Genomic DNA, 22,612 nt, shown 5'->3' on the forward strand with positions numbered 1-22,612 from the left:
GTCAACTGCATGTTGTCAAACATCCTGTTTGACAACTTAATTGTCATGCAAATGAGTGCACCCGATGAACTCATTTGCATGAGTGCATTGGCGTCATCATGACAGTTAAATGATTAAGAGATATTTTGATTGTACATTTAGCTAGTGCTGAGGGACTCATCTCTCCAAAGAGAGTAATTCATCAAAATTAATTCAACAAAGCAGATTATTATATTTGTACTTGGATTAGGCTAGTTTGGATAGATGTGTTCCCTTATTAAATGAAATAACCATTTATAGTTTAATGGTTATAGCACTGCAACCATTTACAGCACTATAACTCCTATAGGGCACCAGTTTAAAAACTTTTGTTTGCAATTAAGGTAAAGCAGCAGCAAATGTGGAGACTGGAAAATAGTCGGTGATTAAAACACAGGGACTATGTGACTATTTGCTTCAGACACCTACAGTAAAGATAATTTATAAGAGCGTGAATTAATCCACTTCTGCACTTAGAAACAACAAAACTTGTTTCACAATAGCTCATCTGGACTTTATTGCAGGGGATTGTGGGGTCTCCTAAAAAATAACTCCCTGTCAATAAAATTCATAGGTGGCAGATGAGAAGAATTGGCTGTACGTCATAGGTGGAGTATTGGAAGACCTCAGCATTTTAAATTGTAGGAAAAAAATTTTAAAATCAGCCATGAAGTCGGATTGTTAGAGATTCAGATCTGAATTATTTAACAGTGTGAGACTTTTGTGAGTAATGGCTTAGAGGGAAATTATCTTTTGCACAACTTTTATTGCACAGTGCGCAGTCAAGAATCCAGTGAAAATAAGACAGGTTACTTTTGGAAGAATAATAGTTTGCTGAATCAACAGCAGGGGGACACAGTGCTTTTCTCCTGATTGAAACCAGCTGCCAGTCATCTAGAACCATAATTTAAAACTTTGATCCATAACCCACAAATTACCACACAAGAAATCCACAACTGCCTCAGTCCAGATTTGCTCCATCACAGAAACAGAGATGCATTTGATCCGAGTGGAGAAGTGAAGACACATAGTTTCACAAAAAAGCTTTTTTTTTTTTTTTTGGCAGTTTCACTTCTCGGTGTTAAATGGTCCCTGACATGGCTAGACTCAGCTGGATGTTGTAATTCACACCTTTTTCATTTTTAATGAGTAATACACTCACTGATGTACCATCTTTGGCATTCAGCATAATGTGTGATATAATGAGACAGGATTCATGCACAGAATTTTACCTTTTATCTTTGATGAGCATTGCTCTCCCTTAGAAAGATACAAACATCTGTCCAGAGAGCATGCATGCTTTTCTCTGACAGTTCAGTCGGTCGTAAACAATGAGTTTATAGCATACATTTAAGAAAAATGAGTTCATCCCTTACCTTTTGCAGCCACAGTGTGTTGTTCTCCATTATGCTTTCCAGGTGCTGCAGTTTCTGATTCGACCATTCGCCGTCCACGGGCGGTGAGTCTCTCTGCACAACGCTCGCCCCGCCACGAGAACCCCCGTAATGTTCACCCTGCGACATGGACCCTCCGCTCTGACATCCGTCCACCTCTGGAAGGACGAAGGTGTAGCTACACTGACCATGCTGGATGCGATGAAGTCTCTTTCTCTTCTCTGCACCTCCTCCTCCTCCACCACCAGTTCCTCCTTTTCTCTGGCTTCTTCCAGCTCCCGTTCGCTCTGTGCCTCCAACGCCGGCTCCATCACTGACTGTGGACCAGGTCCAAAGCAGCAGCAGCACCAGCAACCACCGGCTGAGATTCAGGCCTTTCATGACAATGCTTTCAATATTTTAAAGCGTTATTCCTTTAACAGGGTCAAGGCAAGATTGTTCACACTTTGACCCCAGTTCACCTTAGGAGGAAGCTTGCATAAGCCTCTGAATGTAACAGTGAAGCCATGAGTTCAGTTTTTCTGTTTCCTTCACAATGGTCTCTTCAGTTTTAAGATTTGTCTTCTCTTGCGGATCAAAAGAGCAGCAGAAAATGACACCTGTTGATCTTGGAGGTAGTTGCTAATTTCCTCCCCCACTGGATGGTGGTACAGATGCCCACCTCTGTTTACTTTTCCAACAGGAATCTTAGTTTGGTTTCTTGTGGTCAGTTTTCTCTCAGATGAATACATCCATCTGAATGATATCAGGTTCCTCAGGTTTTGTCTCCTGCTCTCATGAAAGCAAAAGTTGAATTTTCAGATCCAAACAGGAAGAAAAACAGGAGCTGAAGATAATGAGAAAACTAAGAAAAATTAAGTAGAAATGAAATTTTAAAAATGCAAGATTTAAAAAAATCTCTTAAGCATTCAAATATCCAAAAACTAATCAAAACCTAATAAATGGTAAATATCTGGATTTTACTTCCACTCTTCTCTGGTGGCTGCAGCTTTAGAAGTGACTGAAGAGAATTACTTCTGCCCCCTTCTTATCTGGGAACGGCTGAAAAAAGAAAAGGGGGAAGGAGTGAGTGTCTCGGAGAGCGAGAGAGAAAAAGAGAGAGAGAGGAGGGGGGAGGAGTGAAACGATGGGGGACGTGAGGGAGGTCTATTAGAGTGCCCTCGAATTTGCAAGCCGAGAGGAAAGGAAGAGAAGAAGGAATGGGAAGGAGCCAGAAAAAAAGAGGGAGATTAACAGACTGAGAAGGAGGACAGAGAGAAAAGTAAAGAGAAAGACAGGCCGATAATACAAAGAACTGGAGCCTTAACTGTTGACACACAGAGGAAAGGCAGAGTCATTGATAGGAGAAACAGATCTAAAAGAGGTACTGTGGTTGCTGTAATCTTTCTCCTGTCTGATCTTTCACTTCTGAAGTAAATGCCAAAGCCTTCTATGGTCATTCACACTGACTCAAAGCTGGAGCTTTTGTCCAGCTGTTCTCTGGGGCATCGTGGGGGATCAGCAGCTATGACGAACCATGTAGTCGTCAAAGTTCAGGTGAAAGAAAAAAAAATCTCTGTCGTAGGATGCATCTCCTCGCTGCTTCTCATCCGTCCCGCTGTGCTTCCCTCTGCATGGAAATACATACAAAGATTAGTTCCAGATAGATGGCTCGGTCCCAGCCTTATGAAACCCAAGCTCTACATGTGAAGAGACAATACGGGTTGACAGAGTTTATTTGTGCGGTGATAAAATGTTCTGCAAAAATTAAATGACACAAATACAGAAAAATATCTGATGAAGGCCATGAGAGAAAAGATACTCTCATAGATTTTCACAAGGAGATATAATCCAAAAATGTGCCAGTAGTGACATTTTGAATTAGAGTTATAAAGGACTAAAATGAATGTTTCTGTTTTGAGATTCTGTTACTGGATCATCCTCTTCTGGTCACAGAGGAGTTGAAGATAAAAAGCTTTTCTAATCCTCTCCTCTTATTTATTTTGACAAAATGCCATTTTATTTTCATCTCGACCTGACCTCAGTCTACTGTTACCGCTGCTGCATACATCTTAATTTTTGCTGGACTGGGTCGCTCTCTTAATGTTAGTCAATTGGTCCCTCGGGAGTGAGCAGAAAGGTTACACAGTGGATGGCTTCTGCCCCAAACAGACATCATTCTCATGGGAACGGGCTGGACTGGGAGTCCAGGGTGCAGAGCGTTCTTTTTCTTAACACAGCAAAAGAACGCCGGAGAATACATGGAGTATGCATGTGGGACGCACATCTCCAGATATATAGATAAATCCACAAGATCAGCTTTCTTTTATGGCCATTAGAGGTCTAAGTGATAGAATTAAGCTTTGGGATGAGGTGAAGAGATGGAAGCATAAGAGAGAACCAAGGACTCCGGGTACTTTCTGAAGAAGATTCCTCTAAAAATGATGAATAAATGTGACCCTACACTGGTAACTGTAGTACAGATTATTTAATGTTTAGTACATAGTTTCTATTTTTTTCATTGCTGAACAAATATTATTAAAGGTTTTATTTTCACACTTTCTAATATACCATACATGAGATTATGCTTCTGCAATTTGGCTAAATGTATTTTTGGGCTTCATTTCCTGACCCCCCACGTAGATACACTAAGGAAACTTGGGAAGGGATATGGTAAAAGGTTTATTTACAAAAAGACAAAAAATATTGTTCCATCATCAGTAGTTCGGCAGTTTTGTTCCAGGGTTGAAGCGAGCAAGAAGGGGATAAATTAAGATCCTGTCTTTAGGTTGTGGAGGCATGCAAGAGAAAACTTGCCCAAAACCAGAGCAGAAGATTTGAGATCCTGGACATGAAATAACACAGTATTTGGAGAGCAGGCAACTGCTGGAGATAAAGGAACTAAAATAGACTTCCATGGAGCAGGTGAGTCACCAGGAGAGGAACAACTGAAGGATGTGGGCTTGGTGTGGAAATCAACATAAGATCCAACAACAAAAGCCTGATCATCAGACAAAGACTGACTGTTTGCAGACAGGTGTTTGCAATCTACACCAAGTCAGTCAAGCCCTCCAGCAGAGATCTTCTGTTGGGAAGAGTCTCACACAAACTCACATCCACAAACATGATCATATTTGAGCTCTTAATACAACTACCAGAATTGGTAATAAATGTTTGTTCAGCAATGATTCTGATACAGGTTGCTGTATCAGAATCCTAGCTATCATTGTGTGAATGTTAATGAAATGTAAGATGGTTGGTAAGACTTGATTGACATGCTCTGAGATAGCTGTCCTCATCATTTCTCAGTGTTGGTGGTCTTTGTCATCTCATTTTTATTTCAGGAGTAACAATGTCATGAACCAGCCCTTTCACCTTTCTTCCATGGGAAACAGACAACGGAGATGAGGATATGTTTCTTAATCCAGGATTTAATTTTAACTATGGTTCTTTTTTTCTTCTCCTTTCTAAACTTAATCTCTGCCTTTTTTATCTGAATTCTTGCATCTCTCTTGTTGTTAGTTATAAATATATTTTGTCAAAGGCTGGCAATTTTGGTATCTGGTGCCAGTTTTTCAAATGCAAGTGTTCTGTTTCTTGTGAATAAATGTTTTATCTTCTGCATGAAGCCATGTGTTGGAAAAACAAGCCAAAATCCTACAGTTGATACACATTTTTCATTCTGGGAAAATATACTGACCAAATCTGTGAAGCCAGTGGGAAAAGATAAAGTAGATTTTTGCACGAGTGTTTTGTCTTGATTTACTTGGTCTTCATGATTTACTTTTTTTTTTTAATTTCAAAGGATATTTTACAATAATATTCCTCTCCAATTTAAACAATACAAAAAGGATTACTGCAGAAATCAGGCAAAAGTATTGAGGCACTGTATGATTAGTACGAGAATAAAAATGGAGAAACAAGAGACGAGAGATTTAGTTAAAAGCTTACAGACAAACACGAGAGAGGACAGAAGAGAATCTCCTGTCTCAAGGTTTCCGATGGTAAGTCTCAGAAAGAGAAAAAGACATTTGGCTCAGACGTAGATCAAGTTTGAATACAGCCTGTGGAATCCAACACATCCCCAAAGAGAAAAAAAAGGATGACATTGGAGATGTTCCACATTTCATGTTAACACTGAACATTTCTCTCTTTTGACAAACTTGAAACACAATTCTTAAAATGTGAAGTAAATTTTAGAAATTTATTCCCAGCTCACAGAATCTTACAAATACAGGCATATATTAGTGGTTCTGTGGTGACTGCTGGGTGGTTGGTGGCAAGTGAACCTTCAAATCAAATTCTGCTTTGGGTTTTTTATTCCACACTGAGCTGGCTCAAGCTACCAAAAAAGAGATGCACAACCTTTTTCTCACAGTGTTAGGTGTGCTGCACTTAGATGTTAGTGTTATAAAGGACTTATGTTTTTTTCCACTAATATCCACTGTGCAAAGTCTATTCTGACAGTTGAAATGATATAATACATAACACATATTTTTGTTAAGCAGAATAAAAAAAAAAAATACGGAAAACTTCTGAAATATATATATTGACCAACAAAAATGTTTACAATAAATGTGTTTGTATTGTTCTTTAACCAAACTTTTAAACAAACACATTTAACAAATTGTGCCAGTCTCAGAAATGATATTTGAAGAACATCTGAATTTGTTTAAGAATACAAAATTAATTTCTGTTGTAACATTGTTGTAAAAATAGAGGAAACTGTGTTGCCACCAGCTAATTTTGTAAATATTTACTGACTTTTGTTCCCTTCTGTGTCATAATGTTGTCTTTGTGAGTCCATGTTGATTTTAAAAAAAGTATATTAAGTTAGACTTCTGTTTAAATCTTGCATAAATTGTGAAAATATTTCTTTGTGATAATATCAGGAGAAAGGCATACCAGAATACATGTAATAATGCTAAAACGTTGAGATCTAACATCCCCATTATCCTGACATAAACTGTTCCAAAATGCCAAAGCAGTGAGGCAATTTGACTGTACTATCATTCACCACTATAACACAAGCTGTGTATAAAGACCTGATTACACAACGTAATTAAAAGAAGAAAAATACATAAATAGAAAACATGCAACATAAACATCCTACCTTGCATGAGATGGTTCAGTCCAATAAAAGTTTAGTTCAAGCTGATTTCAGTCATTTTCCTGTAGCATCAAAATTCTGCAACCGATTTTTGCCACCTTATGCAGCCTTTTAGCTGTCTTTCTTCAACTGTTATATAAGTGGGATGGCGTGACCACATAGTATGCAGCCAAAGTCTCAAAGTTGCACAAAACAAGACCTCCAGATGGCTTCGGTTGTTAGGGCAATGCGCAAACGTGGCAACCAGTATAAAAGGAAAAGAGGACACAGCTAACTATCAACTGTATGTTAGAGCCAAGCACCTTTATTTGAAACCTGACTAAAAATAACCCACTAATGGGAAGATTTACCAGACACAGTCATTGTGGCTGAATGCTTGCTCATATCTACAGACCATTCATGCATAAAAAAGCAAACATGGTTGGAGTCTTTCCCAACTTTATAGAAGTTCTGTTCAGTGGAACTGCCACAGGATTTTAAATGTGAAACCTAAAGGTTTTTGTGGGTTCAACATCATATCCTTCAGATCCCTCGGGAAATCTCCATCAGTATGTAGTGTAGGTGAAGTATAGTAAACACTATACGTAAACACAGTCACTGTCAATCACTTTCAGCACCTCTGACATGGAATAAAATCAGAACCTGATGGTGTGACAGCATTTTGATGGATGAGGGCACGACCCTCCTTACACTTTTTAATACTCAGCACCTGCAAAAACACTTGTTTGGTTGTAACCTGAGATTATTTCACATAAACAAACTAAATGAATGGATGAAGGGATGACAGGATTAATGGATATTTTGTGCCTGTGCAGTAATAGACACATTTTTTGGAGGGCAGACACTTGATACTTTAAATAGACACTGTGTTATTTTCAAGGTAATCTTCAATGGATCATCTTGTTAATTTCCTGCAGTTTTGTACTTTTTCTTTTTTGGAAGCCAATGAGGTAACTAACTTTATTAGTATTAATACTGAACATTAAGCTACATAAAGCTGAATGGTAACTTGTGTTAGTTTTAGGTTAATTGGCCTATCAGCACATGTTTAATTGTCTCTTCTTTGGACCCAAATTGTATCTTAATTCGCTCCATTAATGATTGTTTAAACCTCAGTACCCCTAAACAGGACTAAGCAGGTATATAAAATAAAAGAATGAATTACAGGAAATATGCTTGATATGTCACGTCCTATCCATTTGTGGCCACTATGCAGTAGTTTCTCAAATTAACTCTCTAATCCTTTCTTTCTACTTTGAAAGGAGGCTACTGAAAATTCACACAGAAAAGGGATTACAGTAACATGTGAGGTCCACAATCTCTCTTAAATCTGTAGTAGCTTTTTACCCACTGAGGTTGATTAGAAAAAACAATCAAAATAAAATAATGTATTTTGTGTGTGCATGGAAGTTAAATGCTTTTACAGCTTTGAGAATCAAAACATTAAGCTCTGACTTTTGGAGCAATTTTATCCAGGTCAAATGCAGCATGTTTTCTTTCTTTGCCTGGAAACCTTTATTCTGGCACAACTTTATGCTTAAGTTTGAGGGCATCACTAGTATATGCAATATGTTTTTATTTTAACAGCATTATAGATCTGTCATCTCTTAAGGTGATTTCTCCCAAAGGCGGCACACAGCATTTCATCTCCTCCTTCTGGCAACTCATTTATATGAAACTGGAATTCAGACACTGCAGATTTGATTTCCAGCAAGAAAGCTGTTAAAACAGATTGGTTTAAGATTTACTCATTCATTGTTATAGGAAAACAAATAATACTCTGGAGGGTTGTATATTTTTAAACATATAGATTTATTTCTTTTTCAACTTCTAGAAATATAATTTGATATCTTGGCAATATGGCTCTCAGCTGAGTGTGCAGAGTGCCATAAAAAGCCTTCTTTTAAGAAATTGTTTTTCCAGCAGGTATTCCTGCAGGTAGGTTATGAATTCAATTAAGATAGCCAAGTGTGCCAGAGTTCAGTGTGTTAAGACTCCCACAGTGATATGATGGAGGAATTACATTTATAGACAGAAGATCCATGGGAGAGATTAGAGAAATCTCTCAGTCTCAAAAGCAATTTTCAGAGCAGATTCGTACACATAAATGTATATTTGTAACTGTTGAAATGATCATTAAGAAGTAGCAAAGCAAGGAAATGTTTAATCATTAATTCATTACCAAAGTAATTCTCTATAAGAATAAGATGGATTATTCATAATTCTGCTGTGTTTGTCAAACTATATGTGATTTGTTGTGTTGTATTGAAAGGATCCAAAATGCTTCTGGACAAGCAGTCATATCTGTAAGGCTTTTTCCAACTATGGGAACAAGAATAAATAAATAAAACACATGAATTACTGTTCTTAAGGCATCTCAAGGTCAGACAAAGCAAAGCTTTTAAAGAACTGAGCATAAAAAAGAGAACTATAAATTTTCCAACTCCAGTCAAAGAACTCTGCTTACATGAGTATCATATATTAAAGACTTTGATAAGTTCAACGTTTCTTCCTCTAAGAGACTCAAGGAAAGACAAGAATTGTTAAAGGAAATGCACACTGATCTCTGCAGAAATTAACCACTGGGGGTCAGCATTTTAGCATAAAGAGCCGATATGAAATATTAATGACTGTCTACAGCTGAACATGTCCTAATGAATTCAATTTTTGCCCATTTAAACCTTTAAATATTACATTATCTCAGATTACACATTGTTTGTTACCTCTGTGTAATGTATCCGCATTTACAACAACTAAACTAGTTTTAATCAAAAATGTTTTACACATACAAATACAGATTTATTGATAAGCACAGATCTGTAAAGTAATTAGAAAATAAGTGCTTATTTTATTTTATTTTTTATTGCAGACACCTAATATCACACAAATATTTAAAATTCAACTTATTTGAATTTAATTTATTCAAATTTCACTTTCATCTTCAGAAATAGTTTTTAGCAAAGGCTCCATGGGTATGATTACTAGAATCCTTAATAATTTCTTTATATAAAAAAATCTTCAAATTATACTTTAGATTTTAAGATAAATGGGTTTCTAGGAACCTTTAATTAGTACACATGGCTTTATAAACTGCAAAGTAAATAAATAACACAAGAGGTAAATTTTTTGAAGCCACTGGTGTCGATATAGAACAAGGATACATATTTAGCTCACAATGGTGAACTGGATGGTAGTTTAAAAGATTGAATAAAACTTGATCTTGCTCTCTATTAGATAACAGCAGCAATGGGTGTAATGAAGTCTCCAGAAGATCCATCAAAATCTACCAACATGACAGAAGGTGTGTAATAAATAAGTCTTTGGGTTTTTTTTCTATCATTTAACTGTGGTAACTGCTACAGGACCTTAAGAGCACTTCTACTAGGAGATTTCCTAGCACTTTAATTAACTTTGCAATTTAAGTATTAATGTACACATCATTAACAATTTGCACACATAAAGTTTTAATTATACATCTAATATTTGTTGAGGATTTTAACAACTGGCGTGTGTGTGGATATTTTTTGTGTGTTTTTACAACAGTATAAGATTAAAATATGAATTAGTTATGAAAAGTAAATGGTAAAACATATATGTTTATATTTATTAAAATGTATATATGTGTAGGAGGATCTAATTGGGTAAACTACATTTAAGTAAATAATCAGTTAGTTCCTATACATCTGAGACTGTCTAAGGCTGCCATTTTCTCAATTTTAATTTTTTGGAAGGCCATCCACTTATTCTCTCAACTCTGCACCAAAACACCTCACAAGCAGTGTTAAGTTTTGGACTGTTTAGTTACTGTTTACAACACTTTTAGTAATATGCCAAATATTTGTCCCAATATTTTATTTTTTGTGCAGGGACTAAAATAAGGAAAATCTATGGTTTCTGTTGTATTATCCCAAAGTGCAAATGTCTGCCGACAGCTGGTAATTTTCATAAAGACATATTTTCTCTGTGTGTAGAGTCTATATTATACAATACGGGAAAAAAATAACCATTCATGTTTCTCTTCAAAGGAAGAAAATGAGACAAGAATGATTTCAACAAGGGAGTTAAAGCTTAAAAATAGTGTTGAGAATTTAAATTAACATCTGTTTTTAGGAAAGCCTTAGCTGTTTAAAGATTCCAAAAGGAAGATTTCCCACCATTAGAGATTATAGTGTTTATACAACATTATCAGCTTCATTCTGACTGTATCACCAATGTCTTTCAAAAAACCGATAAGAGTTAAAAATGACTTTTAGTGACCTGTATGAAATAAAACATGTCCAAAATGATTGTTAGTTATTTATTTATAAAATAGTTTAACACATATTTAACCAGTTTAACATCTTCTGGGTTTATTGGTAACTAATGACTGCCCAGGCACTGATCTGGGGGTGAGGTGCATGTGTGTTTGACAAGAACAGAGCAGAGTTTGTCAGAGGTCAAACTGAAGCCTTGGGTTACTGACAGGCTTTTAAATCCCTGAGTAAAAACACGACAGCTCCCCAAACTCCAGGCAAGATTAACCTTCATCAGTCAAACCTCACTACATGCTCTCTGACTCTTCAGAGGAATATTATGTGATGTATGTGCATTAGACAAAGGCTGATACAAAACCTTTATTCATAAAGCATGCTTAAACATGCTAATGTTTAAATATAAACTCATTTGATTATTTCTCTGTACACCTGTGATTATTCTTCTATCCACCATTTTAACTTTTAAAGGGGAAATATTATGTACTCCAGCAACATAGTCCCATTTTATAACACAATTAAGTAACTATTTTGACTTCAGTTGTTATAAAAGTGCTACATATATTAAATACTATGTAAAACAAATTGACTTTGTAATGTAACTCCTTGAAATTGGGCCTTTGTCTCTTTAAAAATTCCTGCCATTTCTGAAACTCCACCTTCAGGAAGTCATCATAACATTGTTCCTCTATTAACCCTTTAATAGTAAGTATTGCACTGAGAAGTAGCTCATATATTGAGCTCAGAAGGTGTGCAGTTCCACCAGGTGTTTGCTAATTGCTCCTGACTAGTCTGAAGGAGCTGATTGGGGGAGTCAAGGAGGAGGGTCACTCTCTAACAAGAAAGCGTGGAAACTGCAGCATCGAGGAGGAGCTGCGTCTCGAAGGTGGCGCTCGGTCCACCCAGGTGTTTTGCACAGCTGAACAGTTGCCATGGGAGATTCAAGAATTTCTCAAACATGGATGAAAGAATCAAAGCAACACTCCAAATGTGTTGTTGATGAGGGAATAACATTGGAACATGAACACAAAAAGTCAATTTTACATAATACTGACCCTTTAATATGTTTTTAGCAACTCTAAGTCTGCTCTGTCATATTTAATACGAAAACACAATCTTTTCTCTGCACTCAAGCCTTAGTGAAGTTATAATCTTTTCACATCTCCCTAATTTTGTGTCTCATCAGGTCCTATTGAGTGTTTTTACACATCTCATGCATGTTTATGAGAACAAGAGAAAAACAAATTCCTCAATTATCATTTAAAGTGAAAAAGAAATCCATAAAACGATTACATATTTAATCTCAAGGACATTTTAAACATAATCTTTTCTGAAGTTTTACTGATTCAGCACTGAAAATGTTCTGCTGTAAATATATAATAAATCACAATAGATTGAACCCTGGGTCTTATAAACACAAATCATCTCTGCATGTGTTTAAGCACTTGGTTTTGGTCAAAAAACTCCAAACTGTATGAAATTTCTATCGTATCTGTGTTTTCTTTTCAGATTAGCCAGTGGTCTCGCTGATGGCAAACATTGTATAAAAAACATAATCACACAATGGAGCCATCGGTCCGTGTTTGATTTGGAGCAGTTAATGTTGTTATCAGACTCTAAAGCCACTGGCCAAAAGTCATTAGACCTCTTTAACACAAGGCTGGTGTTTCACCCAGGCTACACACTCACATACACTTGCTAGAAACAATGACTTGTGCCATTAGTTTTCACAGACAGCTTGACATTGCAGAAAAGAGCCCAGTCAGCACAATCTGGTGGTGTATTTGGAGGTCAGTGTGAGGCTGTTTGTGTTCAAAGTGTGCATAACAGCAATACACTTTTATTAATTATTATTATTTCATTTCCCAGTGTTTGAAAATTAGCCTGCCTCAGTCATGTTGAGGAACAGTGTGATTTATCAATGCTTAAAATACTGAATTAAAAATTGGACCAGATGGTTATTCAGTTGATTATTTGGTGCAGAACTATGGTGTGTGAAAAATGCAAGTAATTTCATTTAATAATATCCTCTTAACATATTTATTATTTTTCTTCTTTCTTCCTTTTACTTTTCAAAATAAATAAAAATAAATAAATTTGTGGGTCTTGATAATTATTTCAACATCTTTCCCATAAAAAATAAAAACATTAGACATTTGATGACACCATTAATACTTACTGTGTTACATTACAACCACAGACTTTGATTTACTTTTGAAGGATTTTATGCAGTAGATCAGCATAATGTGTCATGAGCCATGGTGGTGTAGGTGGTGAGGAAAACGCAGCAGGTTCGGGATGAGATGAGAAATGGTGGTTTAATGAAGTAAATCCAGAATTAACAGTCCCATATCATCCAAAATGCCTGCAGCACGACTGAGCTGAAGCCAGGGCTCGACGCCGGTAGCAACCAGTAAACGAAGGATGAAACAGACTGGGCACACGGAAACGGAATGACAGGACGCCAAGTGCGGCAAGAAACGACAAGGACCCGACAAAATCACAGAGACACAGGTGAGACTAAATACACAGGAGGTAATCAGGGAACGAGACACACCTGGGAACTAATCAAGGGGAGACAGGACAACACGGAGACACAGAGAACTCAAAACACATAGAAAAACACAGCTCCTAACATAATGTAGTTAATTGCAGTAGAATGGTGTATTAAAATTTTCCCCAAAAAATCCAAGGATGTTTGTTGTTGCGTTGTTTTGTATCATTCAACCAAAATAAGTACATCAAATGTAATGGGATATAAACCCAAAAGGTACAAACTGAAAGTTGCAGAGGTTAAAAAACGTGAATTTTATGGATTACAATTTTTTTTTCAATCTATCTATCTATAGTTTGACTTCATGCTTAATTTTAGTCTAGATCTGCTTCCTTTTTTCTCTAATAGGTTATTATGACTCACCAGACAAATTGCTGCGATGATAGTAAAGTTGCGGGTCATAAAAACATTTTATACTGAAGTAGTAGGCACTAGAACTAAAACAAAGGGGAATGAAAACCCAGAACACTGAGCTATTTATTAGAAAGAACAAGTAGAGCAGTGGAGTAAATTAGCAAATAAACATTTCAGTAGGATGTGGCTGGAGGGGAGATTTGATGATCAAGAATGGTTAGAGCGTGCAACATTTCTATTTTGGTTTGGCAGCTTGAGCTTTATGCTGTGATTCTTGTGAGAATGTTTATGCATATGATGCATGGTATAATGTAGCCCAAAAAGACCAAAATAATGACTTCTCAAGTTTTCTGTCAGAAAATGAGCAAGAGAAATCATTAAACATGACAGCCTAATGAAAAATCTGCAACAACAAACAAAACAAAACAAAACATTAAAACTTTGAAATAGTAAGCAATAAAGAAAAAAAAACTTAGCTTGATATGCAAAGTTGTAGGTCATAAGGATGCATACATTTACAAAATAAAATGAACAAAAAAAAAGTAAAAAATAATGTAGATAATTCCTGAAAAACAAATGTAGGTGAGAATGATTTCTTTTATTTAAGCGCGTTTTGATTTTTAGAGTTGATTTTCTTTAATCATTTCTTGTTCACTGTTGTAAAAGCTACAAAAATATATTTTTATTTATACACATGTTTCTGTGATTTGTTACTGTGTTAATTACTGAGCTATTCAAACAACTTTTCTCCTTCAAAATAAAATGGGCTTCAATACGGACCAGCTCTTCAGAAGCACCGTCAGCTAAATGCAGACAAATAATCATAAACTTAAAATGTCTCTAGAATGAGAACAGTACACAGATTCCTCAATCATAAAGCTCCAGAAGAATATGGTGTTTACTCGTTCCCTTTTTTTGACTGATGACAGATAAAGAATCATACTATTATTCTTACAAGTGATTAAGAAAATTTATAGCATAGTTTTATTTACTGCAAGTTTTTACAGTCTTTAGTTCGTTGTTGCAGCCTCGCTACAGCACCACCGCATAGAGAATAAAGGAAGGACATGGGTGGAGAAGTTGAAGATGCTTTAGACTGCATACTCAGGAAATGGTGGAAGACGACTAGACATCATACAATTTCAACACATGATAACAGTCCAGGACCTGCAAAATGAAGAACATCTTTCTGCTCATCATCCTGATTTCAGGTAAAATTTGGGTTCTCTTTTTCTCTGTTCTCCTTTTACATCTGAGGTAAAACTGTTGTTGCACAATTTTAGTTACTGTTTTCACATACTTGAGGAAGCATTACACTTACAGTCTCATTCGAGCACCAGACCACAAAGGAAAACTAATAAGTCAAATCTATTGAATTGTATTTAATGTAACCAAACACAATTTCTGTTCATAACTTTTGAATCCACTGGCATTTGATTTCACATATAATTGGTAGTTTTGATTTTGCTTTAAAGTTTTCCTTTAGAATTTAGAAAGTATTGAAAAATTACACAAATCACAACAATTCCGTAGTGTTAAATTTGTTTCTTAGCTGATGACCTGCGTGACATCGTCTGAACATTTTTATGTGTCTGATCTACAGATTTTGAGGTTTCAGTTGAAACAAAAGGATGCCTACAAAATGGGACTGAATTTACCTGCAAACTTCAAAACAATAAAAATGGGAAAATATTTATTTCCACAACTAACTCAGAGCAATACAATCATAATGATGCATGTAAAGAAAGATTTAACTCCCTCCTGTTCCAATACAAAAGCAAAAACCGCAGTTTGACTGTAAAGTCAAAACGATACATTGGTAAAATAATAGAAGTAAAAACAGGTAAACTACACTCAACTTTTAAATTGCAAAAATATTGTCAATAATTAACTGTATTTAAGTGTACAGTTTAAGACATGTATTTGCTGAATAAAATTTTGTCTGTTTTAAATATTTATCTTTCTGATTTGCAGACAGCTGTAACTCACCAGTTAAACCAGCTAAAGAGCACACAATATGTCATTATCCAAATCAAAACCGGCCAACAATCCAGTTAAGGTGCAGGTCCAAGGATTTTGTCTGTAACAAATTTTCCCCACAATCTTCTCAAGTTTCAAACGGTGAATTCACAGAATCAATTCATAAAGAGTCTCCAAACAGTGCTGGTCTTTACTCATGTAAAATGGAGGAGAAAAACACAGAAAAACAGCAAGCTGAACTCATTCTACGGGTTCCAGGTAAATAATACTCTTGTACCTACGTTATGAAATTTCATTCAGTTAAGGTAACCTAATTTTCTAAATCTTATTTTTTACAGATATTGTAACTTTCACAAAATCATCAGTTATTGGAGAGAACCTCAACTTCTTTTGCAAATATGATGACAAAGACCAAGACCTTATAGACAAATTTGTCTGTAAGGGAGAAGAGCCGACCAAATGTGAGGATGTCATAAGCACCAAAACTGCAGATGAAAACTCTAGGTTTACAGTGGAGAATAAGAAGAAAGGTAATATCACTATAACAATGAAAGACGTAAGCACCATAGACTCTGGTACATACTGGTGTGGAGCAAGAAAGAAGCGGCTGCAAATATTCATAAGCCGACTCTTCTTGGATGTAGGTGAGTCTAATCCTGATTTGAGCTGTTGTGGTATTATTGAAAAATGTATAATTGATTGCAAGGTCAATTTAATCATTATGATTATTTTTTTAGTTTCTCAGGTAAGAACCTTGTTCTAATGACAGTTAGATGTATAAGCAAAGAAATGTTGGTGACGATATTGAGGTGTTTCTGAGCTGAAAGGGAGGAAATACAGGAAGTGGTTGTATTCAGCAGCCATTAATACAGGAAGCACAGGCACAGCATGTGGTTTAATGTGTTGATAACATTATCATTTCCTGTTGGCAAAGTACACTTGTGTTAAATCACAGATCTTTTAATTAATCACCAGACATACTTGTTTAGATGAAAAGACAGAATTATGTGTATCTATTTCTTTTTATGATTTATGGCATTCTAGGATGCACACTGCTGGCAGTACAGTGTTTTTGATTATAGTGTTTTCATTGTATTTAAATTTTCTTGTAATCAGACAGAAGTTGTGACAATTAGAAAAAAAAACATCCGTGACAGTCAGCATGAGAATATAACTGAAGAGTAATTTCTAAAAAGAGAAACTTTGAGTGTCAATCAAGCAACAGGATGCTTGATTGCCATGGGGACAGTAATTGGTGATAAACAAAATCATGTTTTATCATCACTCTTCAACAGATTTATAGTTCAAAACCCTTTCACATGCATCATAATGTATGGTTTTATCTCCATGCTTTTCATATCTAGTCACAACACCCACATCTCCTCCTACTTCTCCAACTACATCTTCAAGTATTTTTGGTAAGATCACATCTTTACATCAAGACATTTATTTGCTGAACATGAGTAATGGGGCACAAGCATTTTTTGGTATTGATTATATGCATAGCTTTTTTTATTTGTTGTTGGGTTTTTTTAGTAACAGTATCAATATACTCTGCCTGTAGGAGAACATCATGCTTACCAACCTTTACAACATTTTTACTTTGTTTCTGTAAAATCTATTTTAGTTTCTTTAAAATTTGGGTAATCATGCTAAGACTGTTTCAAACAATGCCATTTCTTTCAGGTGGCTTGAGTTCGGGGGCGAAAACATCAATCACCATGATAGCAGTTGGAGGGTCGCTGATTCTTTTGGTGGTAGTTACGTTTTGTCTGTACAAACGTAAGAATTTACATCATTTACTGGCACAACATAAAATAAAGGTTCTCATGCAGACAAAATTACATTTACAAACTGCAAATGCCATTATGAATCCTAATTCTAAAACATGGTGAATCGTGTCAAGATTCTCACCGCTATTTGACAATGACAATAATTTTGAAAATAAAATTCAAAAAAACAATATTTCACCTGAAATTATTATTCCTGAACAGTCTGGAATAATATTTCCTTTCAGTCTAAAACTGGAAAACAAAATGAATTATGAAAAAAAATATGCTTGACAACAGCTTATTTTGTTAAAGCACTAACTCCAAAATTCTGTTATATGATTATTCACTAATTTACTGATTTTGCTGATCATGAAAATCATACTGTAAAATTATAATCGGCTTTGTGCAATAATGCCAACTGTGGCTACAATCCAGTAGCTGGTTACCATCATTGTGTAAATGTGAGTGTGACTAAGTGAATGACTGAATATAATTTTGAAGTGTTCTGGGATCCTCTGGATTTGATAAAGTGCTGTTTACCGTTGTGTTTCTTATAGGATGTTTTTGTTCAGATAAAGCAGAAAACAAATCTGCAGAACAACATCCCACAGAGGTTAGTGTTTACATGGAAAGATATTGATGTATTTCATTTGTTCACTTTTAACGCCATATTACTATAGTGAAAAGAGTTGGTGTTGAATATGCATTTTATTTAGACTAAATGGAAAAAAAAAATAATTTTTCAACATTTATTTCTTAAAGGACTGCATATATGAAGAGATACCAGATGGCCTGCAGACAAAAGTGGACGATGTTTATGCCACAGTCAACTTCTCACCTAACGACTCAGCTTCACTGCATTATTGTACTATCAATTTTCAAAGTGGTTCCACCAAAACCACTGATGGAGGAGCTCAGATCATGGAACCCTCCTCACCCTCTTGTCAGTATTCTTTCCTAAAGCTCAGCCAAAACTCAGGTTCCCTGAGTGATCCACCAACCAAATCTACAGGCGAACCGCTTTACTCAACAGTCAAGAAGTAACAATAGAAAATAAATAAATATAAAACAAAGAAGTAAAAGATTGGGGGACTTAAGTTTTATTTGATCAGGGCAAACATTGTAAATACTTTCAAGCTGGAATCAGTTGATCTTTTAAAATATGATATGTGACATCTGATGTGCAGTGCAATGATGGAGCTCAGTATTAAAGTTTGATTTCTCTGTTCTGTTAGATTTGTCATATCACAGAATGCATTGTGACATTATTTTACGTTTTTGACAATTGCACTTGAAGACCATCAGTAGTACAGTTGTATTATGCTTGTTGTTATGTGGTTTTATCTGTTTTGTATTTGGTTACTGTTCATATCATTTTTTTTGCTTGCTGCATTGTTTTTATACCAGAAACAAAAACACCTTTGCCAATGCATTTTATGAAACGGATACAGACAATTCGGAACCCTCAGTTTAGCTAATTTTTTGTTTAAATGCAGAGTTCTAAAATACGCATGAAATATATCACAAAACTGCAAGCTGAACACATCTGTCCACAGGCAATAGAAGGGTTAATGTCCTCTTGTATTTGTACAGCATGTACCGATAAGTCATGTCATCATTTACCCCTATGTGTTGGATACAATGGAAAAAATAATAAAATACGACAGCAATCTTATAGCAAAAATCTTACAGCAAAAATAATTTAATATCTTCTGTAATATTATTGTTGATAGTAGTAGGAGTAGCATTAGTAGGGGTATTTGTAATAGTATTCATTATAGTTGTAATCATTTTATTAGTGGTATTGTATGTTTTTCCTTCACTCATTCTGTTTCAGATTTTAATGTTGCAAAATAACAGAGCATCCACTATATGTGAGCTAGTTTAAAGTACTTGCCCTAATAATAATACAAGCATTTAAATGTTTCATATGTATTTTTAAACAATGCTTAGGCACAGAAAATAAGCTACAAAGTTGTTGTCTTCATTCATTTTCATTGTTATATTTTAGGGTTAACGCTTCCATTCGGTTCTGTACTTTTATAAACTCTTATTAAAACAGACTTTTTGACAGAACATTGCCTCCAGAACTAATGAGACCTATTGATATGTAAATACACACAAGTTGTTGCAAACCTATAATAGAAATTCAGAAAAAGCACAAGACCATGGAAATGAAAATCTTTTTACTCGTCTTCTCAGTGATGACAGGTAAAACATCTATTGGTTGTTCATTCCCATTAATATTCACTGTCATTAGTAATCTTACAAGTTTCTTAACATTCTGTTTGGTAGTTTTATTCTCTTGAGGTTTATGCTGTATTACACAGGGCCTGCAAGTGTCCTGTGTAATACACAGGCTGGTCAAATGAATTAACTTTTCAATAATATTCTAATTTACTGGTTGTGACTGTATATAAAGATATGTACTCTCTACATATCTTGTGTTATATACAAGTAGTTGATCAGCATAACAACTTAGTTCAATTTATGTTTAGCTTTATTTTATGTTCAGGGATCAAACTTCAACTCTTAAAAATGAAAATGAGCATCATGCTTCAGATTTGACAGGGAACTTAACCAAGAGTCACTGCATTCTCGGTCGTGTGCTGCGGTTCCCAAAGAACCCTTTATCTGTATCCTTTCATGTTTCTGAAAAGATCGTGACAATGTTAAAAGTCATGACGGAGGCCCAGATACCTCATTGAAACGGGGAAATTCAGCAGATCTTAATAAGGTCAGCAACCCTGAATAAACTTTCTACAAGAGCCGTAAGTTTAGTTTAAGTTTAGTTGAAATAATTTCTCTAATATCTCATAGAAAATGTTTTAGTTTGAGGATCCAGATTACAAGAATTAAATGATTGAAGATTTTATTATTTAATTTAGTATCTTTGTGAAGCAGTTTTGCTGATGCATGGAAGCTGTTCATCTTGCAGTGGAGAATCACAAGTTTTTGGAAAAGCTGCAACTACAGAGCATACCTGTATTGTGAGTGCCACTCTGAAGTGGCAATCACTAGAGTAACTAGATTTCTGGTGGCTAGAGTAACCAGAAATGTAACTCAAATCAGAGTAGCAACACGGTATGATAATAATACTATAGTAAAAAATAAAAAGTACAGTGCAGTAAGGGTATTTTCAAACCTGATAGTCCAGGAGACTTGGTTCGATTGAGGACCAAAACACTGCACTGTCACAAACAATCCAAATTAATTGATAAACCAGCTCACCACCTCACATGTGTTGGCACTGCACGAAGAATTAGCACAGGAAACAAGAAAACTTCAGAAGAAGATATGAGGGCAACTTCCTCCTTCACACACAAGATGTAAACAAAAATAGAGTAGCAACAAATGTTAGCGTTTAAATGGTTTCTCCTTTGTCTTTGGTAAAAGACAATGAGCAATTTCTCCCTCTAGTGTTAGACTCTTGCATTTGTTTTGATTCTATAGACCCAGAAAGCCCTGCTCTACAGTTCGCTTCTGGCTTTTGGAGCAGTTCTCCATTTTAATCAAACCAGGACATAGGTTTTTAGGTGGATCAGAGTTAGCTTTTTTGGTCCACGTCTACATCATTGTTTGATTGCACATTCACACCTCCCCACATGAACTGTTCTTAATCTAGACAAACACACTAGAGTTTGATTAAAGCGAACTAACCAGGGCTGGTGTGAATTCACCCTTAGGGTGCATTTGAATCTCCTAAGCAGGAAAATAGGGTTCCAATGTCTGCATAGTGTAAAACCTAAGCAGGCTAAATAGGGATTTTGTGAATGCAGCCCTGTTTAGTCTGCTTACTGTTTGAGGCCTGTTGACTAAATGTATCAACAAACACTTACCAATGGAAATTTGTCACCCTCCCTCTCTGTCATGTTGACTTCACTTGTTGACACAACACTCTGTTAACATTTTTGAAATGCCTAAAAAGGAAAAGATAATGATTGACAATTGGTGTGCTAAAAGAGTAAATGTCTCCACCTCCAACCACTGAAGAATATTTTAAGTATTTCCTGACTCAAGTAGGCCACAGTCAAAAGACTAATTTAGATATAAAATACACACGGAATGAAGACATAGGAACTGTGGACAAATAAAATGATTTAAGCAGTGTTCTAATTCGACAAATCATAAACCACTATAACTCAGTGTGACCAAACTTCAAATGCCTCAGAGAACCACTCATCTCATCTTCGTCTTCATGCTGCATCTGACCCAGATTTTGCATCCAGGAAGCACCTAAATCAGACCTGACTTCTAGGTGGATAAAATTTGAACATCTGTGACTCCGGCTCAAGCCCTCCAACATGAAGAGCATCTTTCTACTTATCCTCTCACTAATAACAGGTAATTGAAAAGCTTCTAGTTGATTAAATTGCATGTCTTGCATCTTACATCTGATTTCAGACCATACTCATATAGGGTTTAGAAAAATATGGCATATTTATTGGTTATTATAAGTTTTCAGGCCAAGCTGCCTGTTTGCCCATTACAATGCAAGCTACTGAGTCCTTTCAACCTGAAAACACAGATTTTCTGCACTCCCTTTCCTTTAAAGTTCACTAAAAATACATTGTCATACGTATGATTTTAATCTTTGTAAGTTTTAAACTGAAATAATGAAATTGATTGAGGAAACCAGACTTACTACTTTTTATGTTGTCTGAATGAATAGTTCTCAAGGCTGTGAGTTTATCAAGCTTTCATTGCTTTCAGTGATTTTATTTTTCCTTTTGCTTTGATTTTGGCTGCTGTGTCATTGGTTTTTAATCCAGTGCTTATACCGGACCATGGCAGCAAATTGTACGCTATGTGCTTGATAGGTATGAACTGTGAACAAATGATCGAAGGATTTTATGTCACGATTGTAATACTACTTCCAGAAGAAGGTCTCTGAAGGTAAAGTAATAAAATCCAGAATAGAGCTGTTAGGATCATCTGCAAACAGTTCATTTCCAAAGATTGCAGAAATGCATGGCTCCTTGCAAACTGAAAATGTGTGCATGGAAAAGGCCAGAATTATCATTTTGCATAGGGTTTGTACTGCTATTGTTTTAAGTATTAATTTTGTGTTTCAAGAAATTACAAAAGCCCTGAAAAGTGTTGCATATAAGCTTTAATTTAGACTGAGCTGACCAATATTTGCCATGTAATTACGTACTAATTTAACATTATTAAAGCTGCAGTATGTAACTTTTATAAAG

General features: G+C 35.6%; 2 protein-coding genes across 2 annotated transcripts in view; one reads left to right on the forward strand and one right to left on the reverse strand.

The window, feature by feature from the left end:
* Nucleotides 1-2,495, reverse strand: part of LOC102221719 (angiopoietin-1-like) — a 66,123-nt gene extending 63,628 nt beyond the window's left edge. The window contains exon 1 of the mRNA XM_023353420.1: nucleotides 1,395-2,495. Within this exon, the coding sequence (XP_023209188.1) occupies nucleotides 1,395-1,793 (399 nt within the window). The 5' untranslated portion in view covers nucleotides 1,794-2,495. The remainder of the gene's footprint in view (nucleotides 1-1,394) is intronic.
* A 12,290-nt stretch (nucleotides 2,496-14,785) lies between these two features.
* Nucleotides 14,786-19,487, forward strand: LOC106700470 (CMRF35-like molecule 8). The gene is made up of 8 exons (XM_023324685.1): nucleotides 14,786-14,870; nucleotides 15,263-15,502; nucleotides 15,634-15,897; nucleotides 15,978-16,283; nucleotides 17,004-17,057; nucleotides 17,326-17,421; nucleotides 17,969-18,024; nucleotides 18,174-19,487. Exons 1-8 carry the CDS (start codon nucleotides 14,834-14,836, stop codon nucleotides 18,453-18,455), a joined length of 1,335 nt encoding a protein of 444 aa, XP_023180453.1. The 5' UTR covers nucleotides 14,786-14,833; the 3' UTR covers nucleotides 18,456-19,487.
* Nucleotides 19,488-22,612: the final 3,125 nt, after the last annotated feature.

This window comes from Xiphophorus maculatus, chromosome 20 (assembly GCF_002775205.1).
Source record: "Xiphophorus maculatus strain JP 163 A chromosome 20, X_maculatus-5.0-male, whole genome shotgun sequence".
NCBI lineage: Eukaryota > Metazoa > Chordata > Actinopteri > Cyprinodontiformes > Poeciliidae > Xiphophorus > Xiphophorus maculatus.

Bases quoted from the DNA above. Each gene is read 5' to 3' on its own strand.
- LOC106700470 (XM_023324685.1), top strand. From the start codon at position 14,834: ATGAAGAACATCTTTCTGCTCATCATCCTGATTTCAG. The intron at 15,898-15,977 runs GTAAATAATACT...TATTTTTTACAG, and splicing joins ACTCATTCTACGGGTTCCAG to ATATTGTAACTTTCACAAAA. The intron at 17,422-17,968 runs GTAAGAATTTAC...TGTTTCTTATAG, and splicing joins TACGTTTTGTCTGTACAAAC to GATGTTTTTGTTCAGATAAA.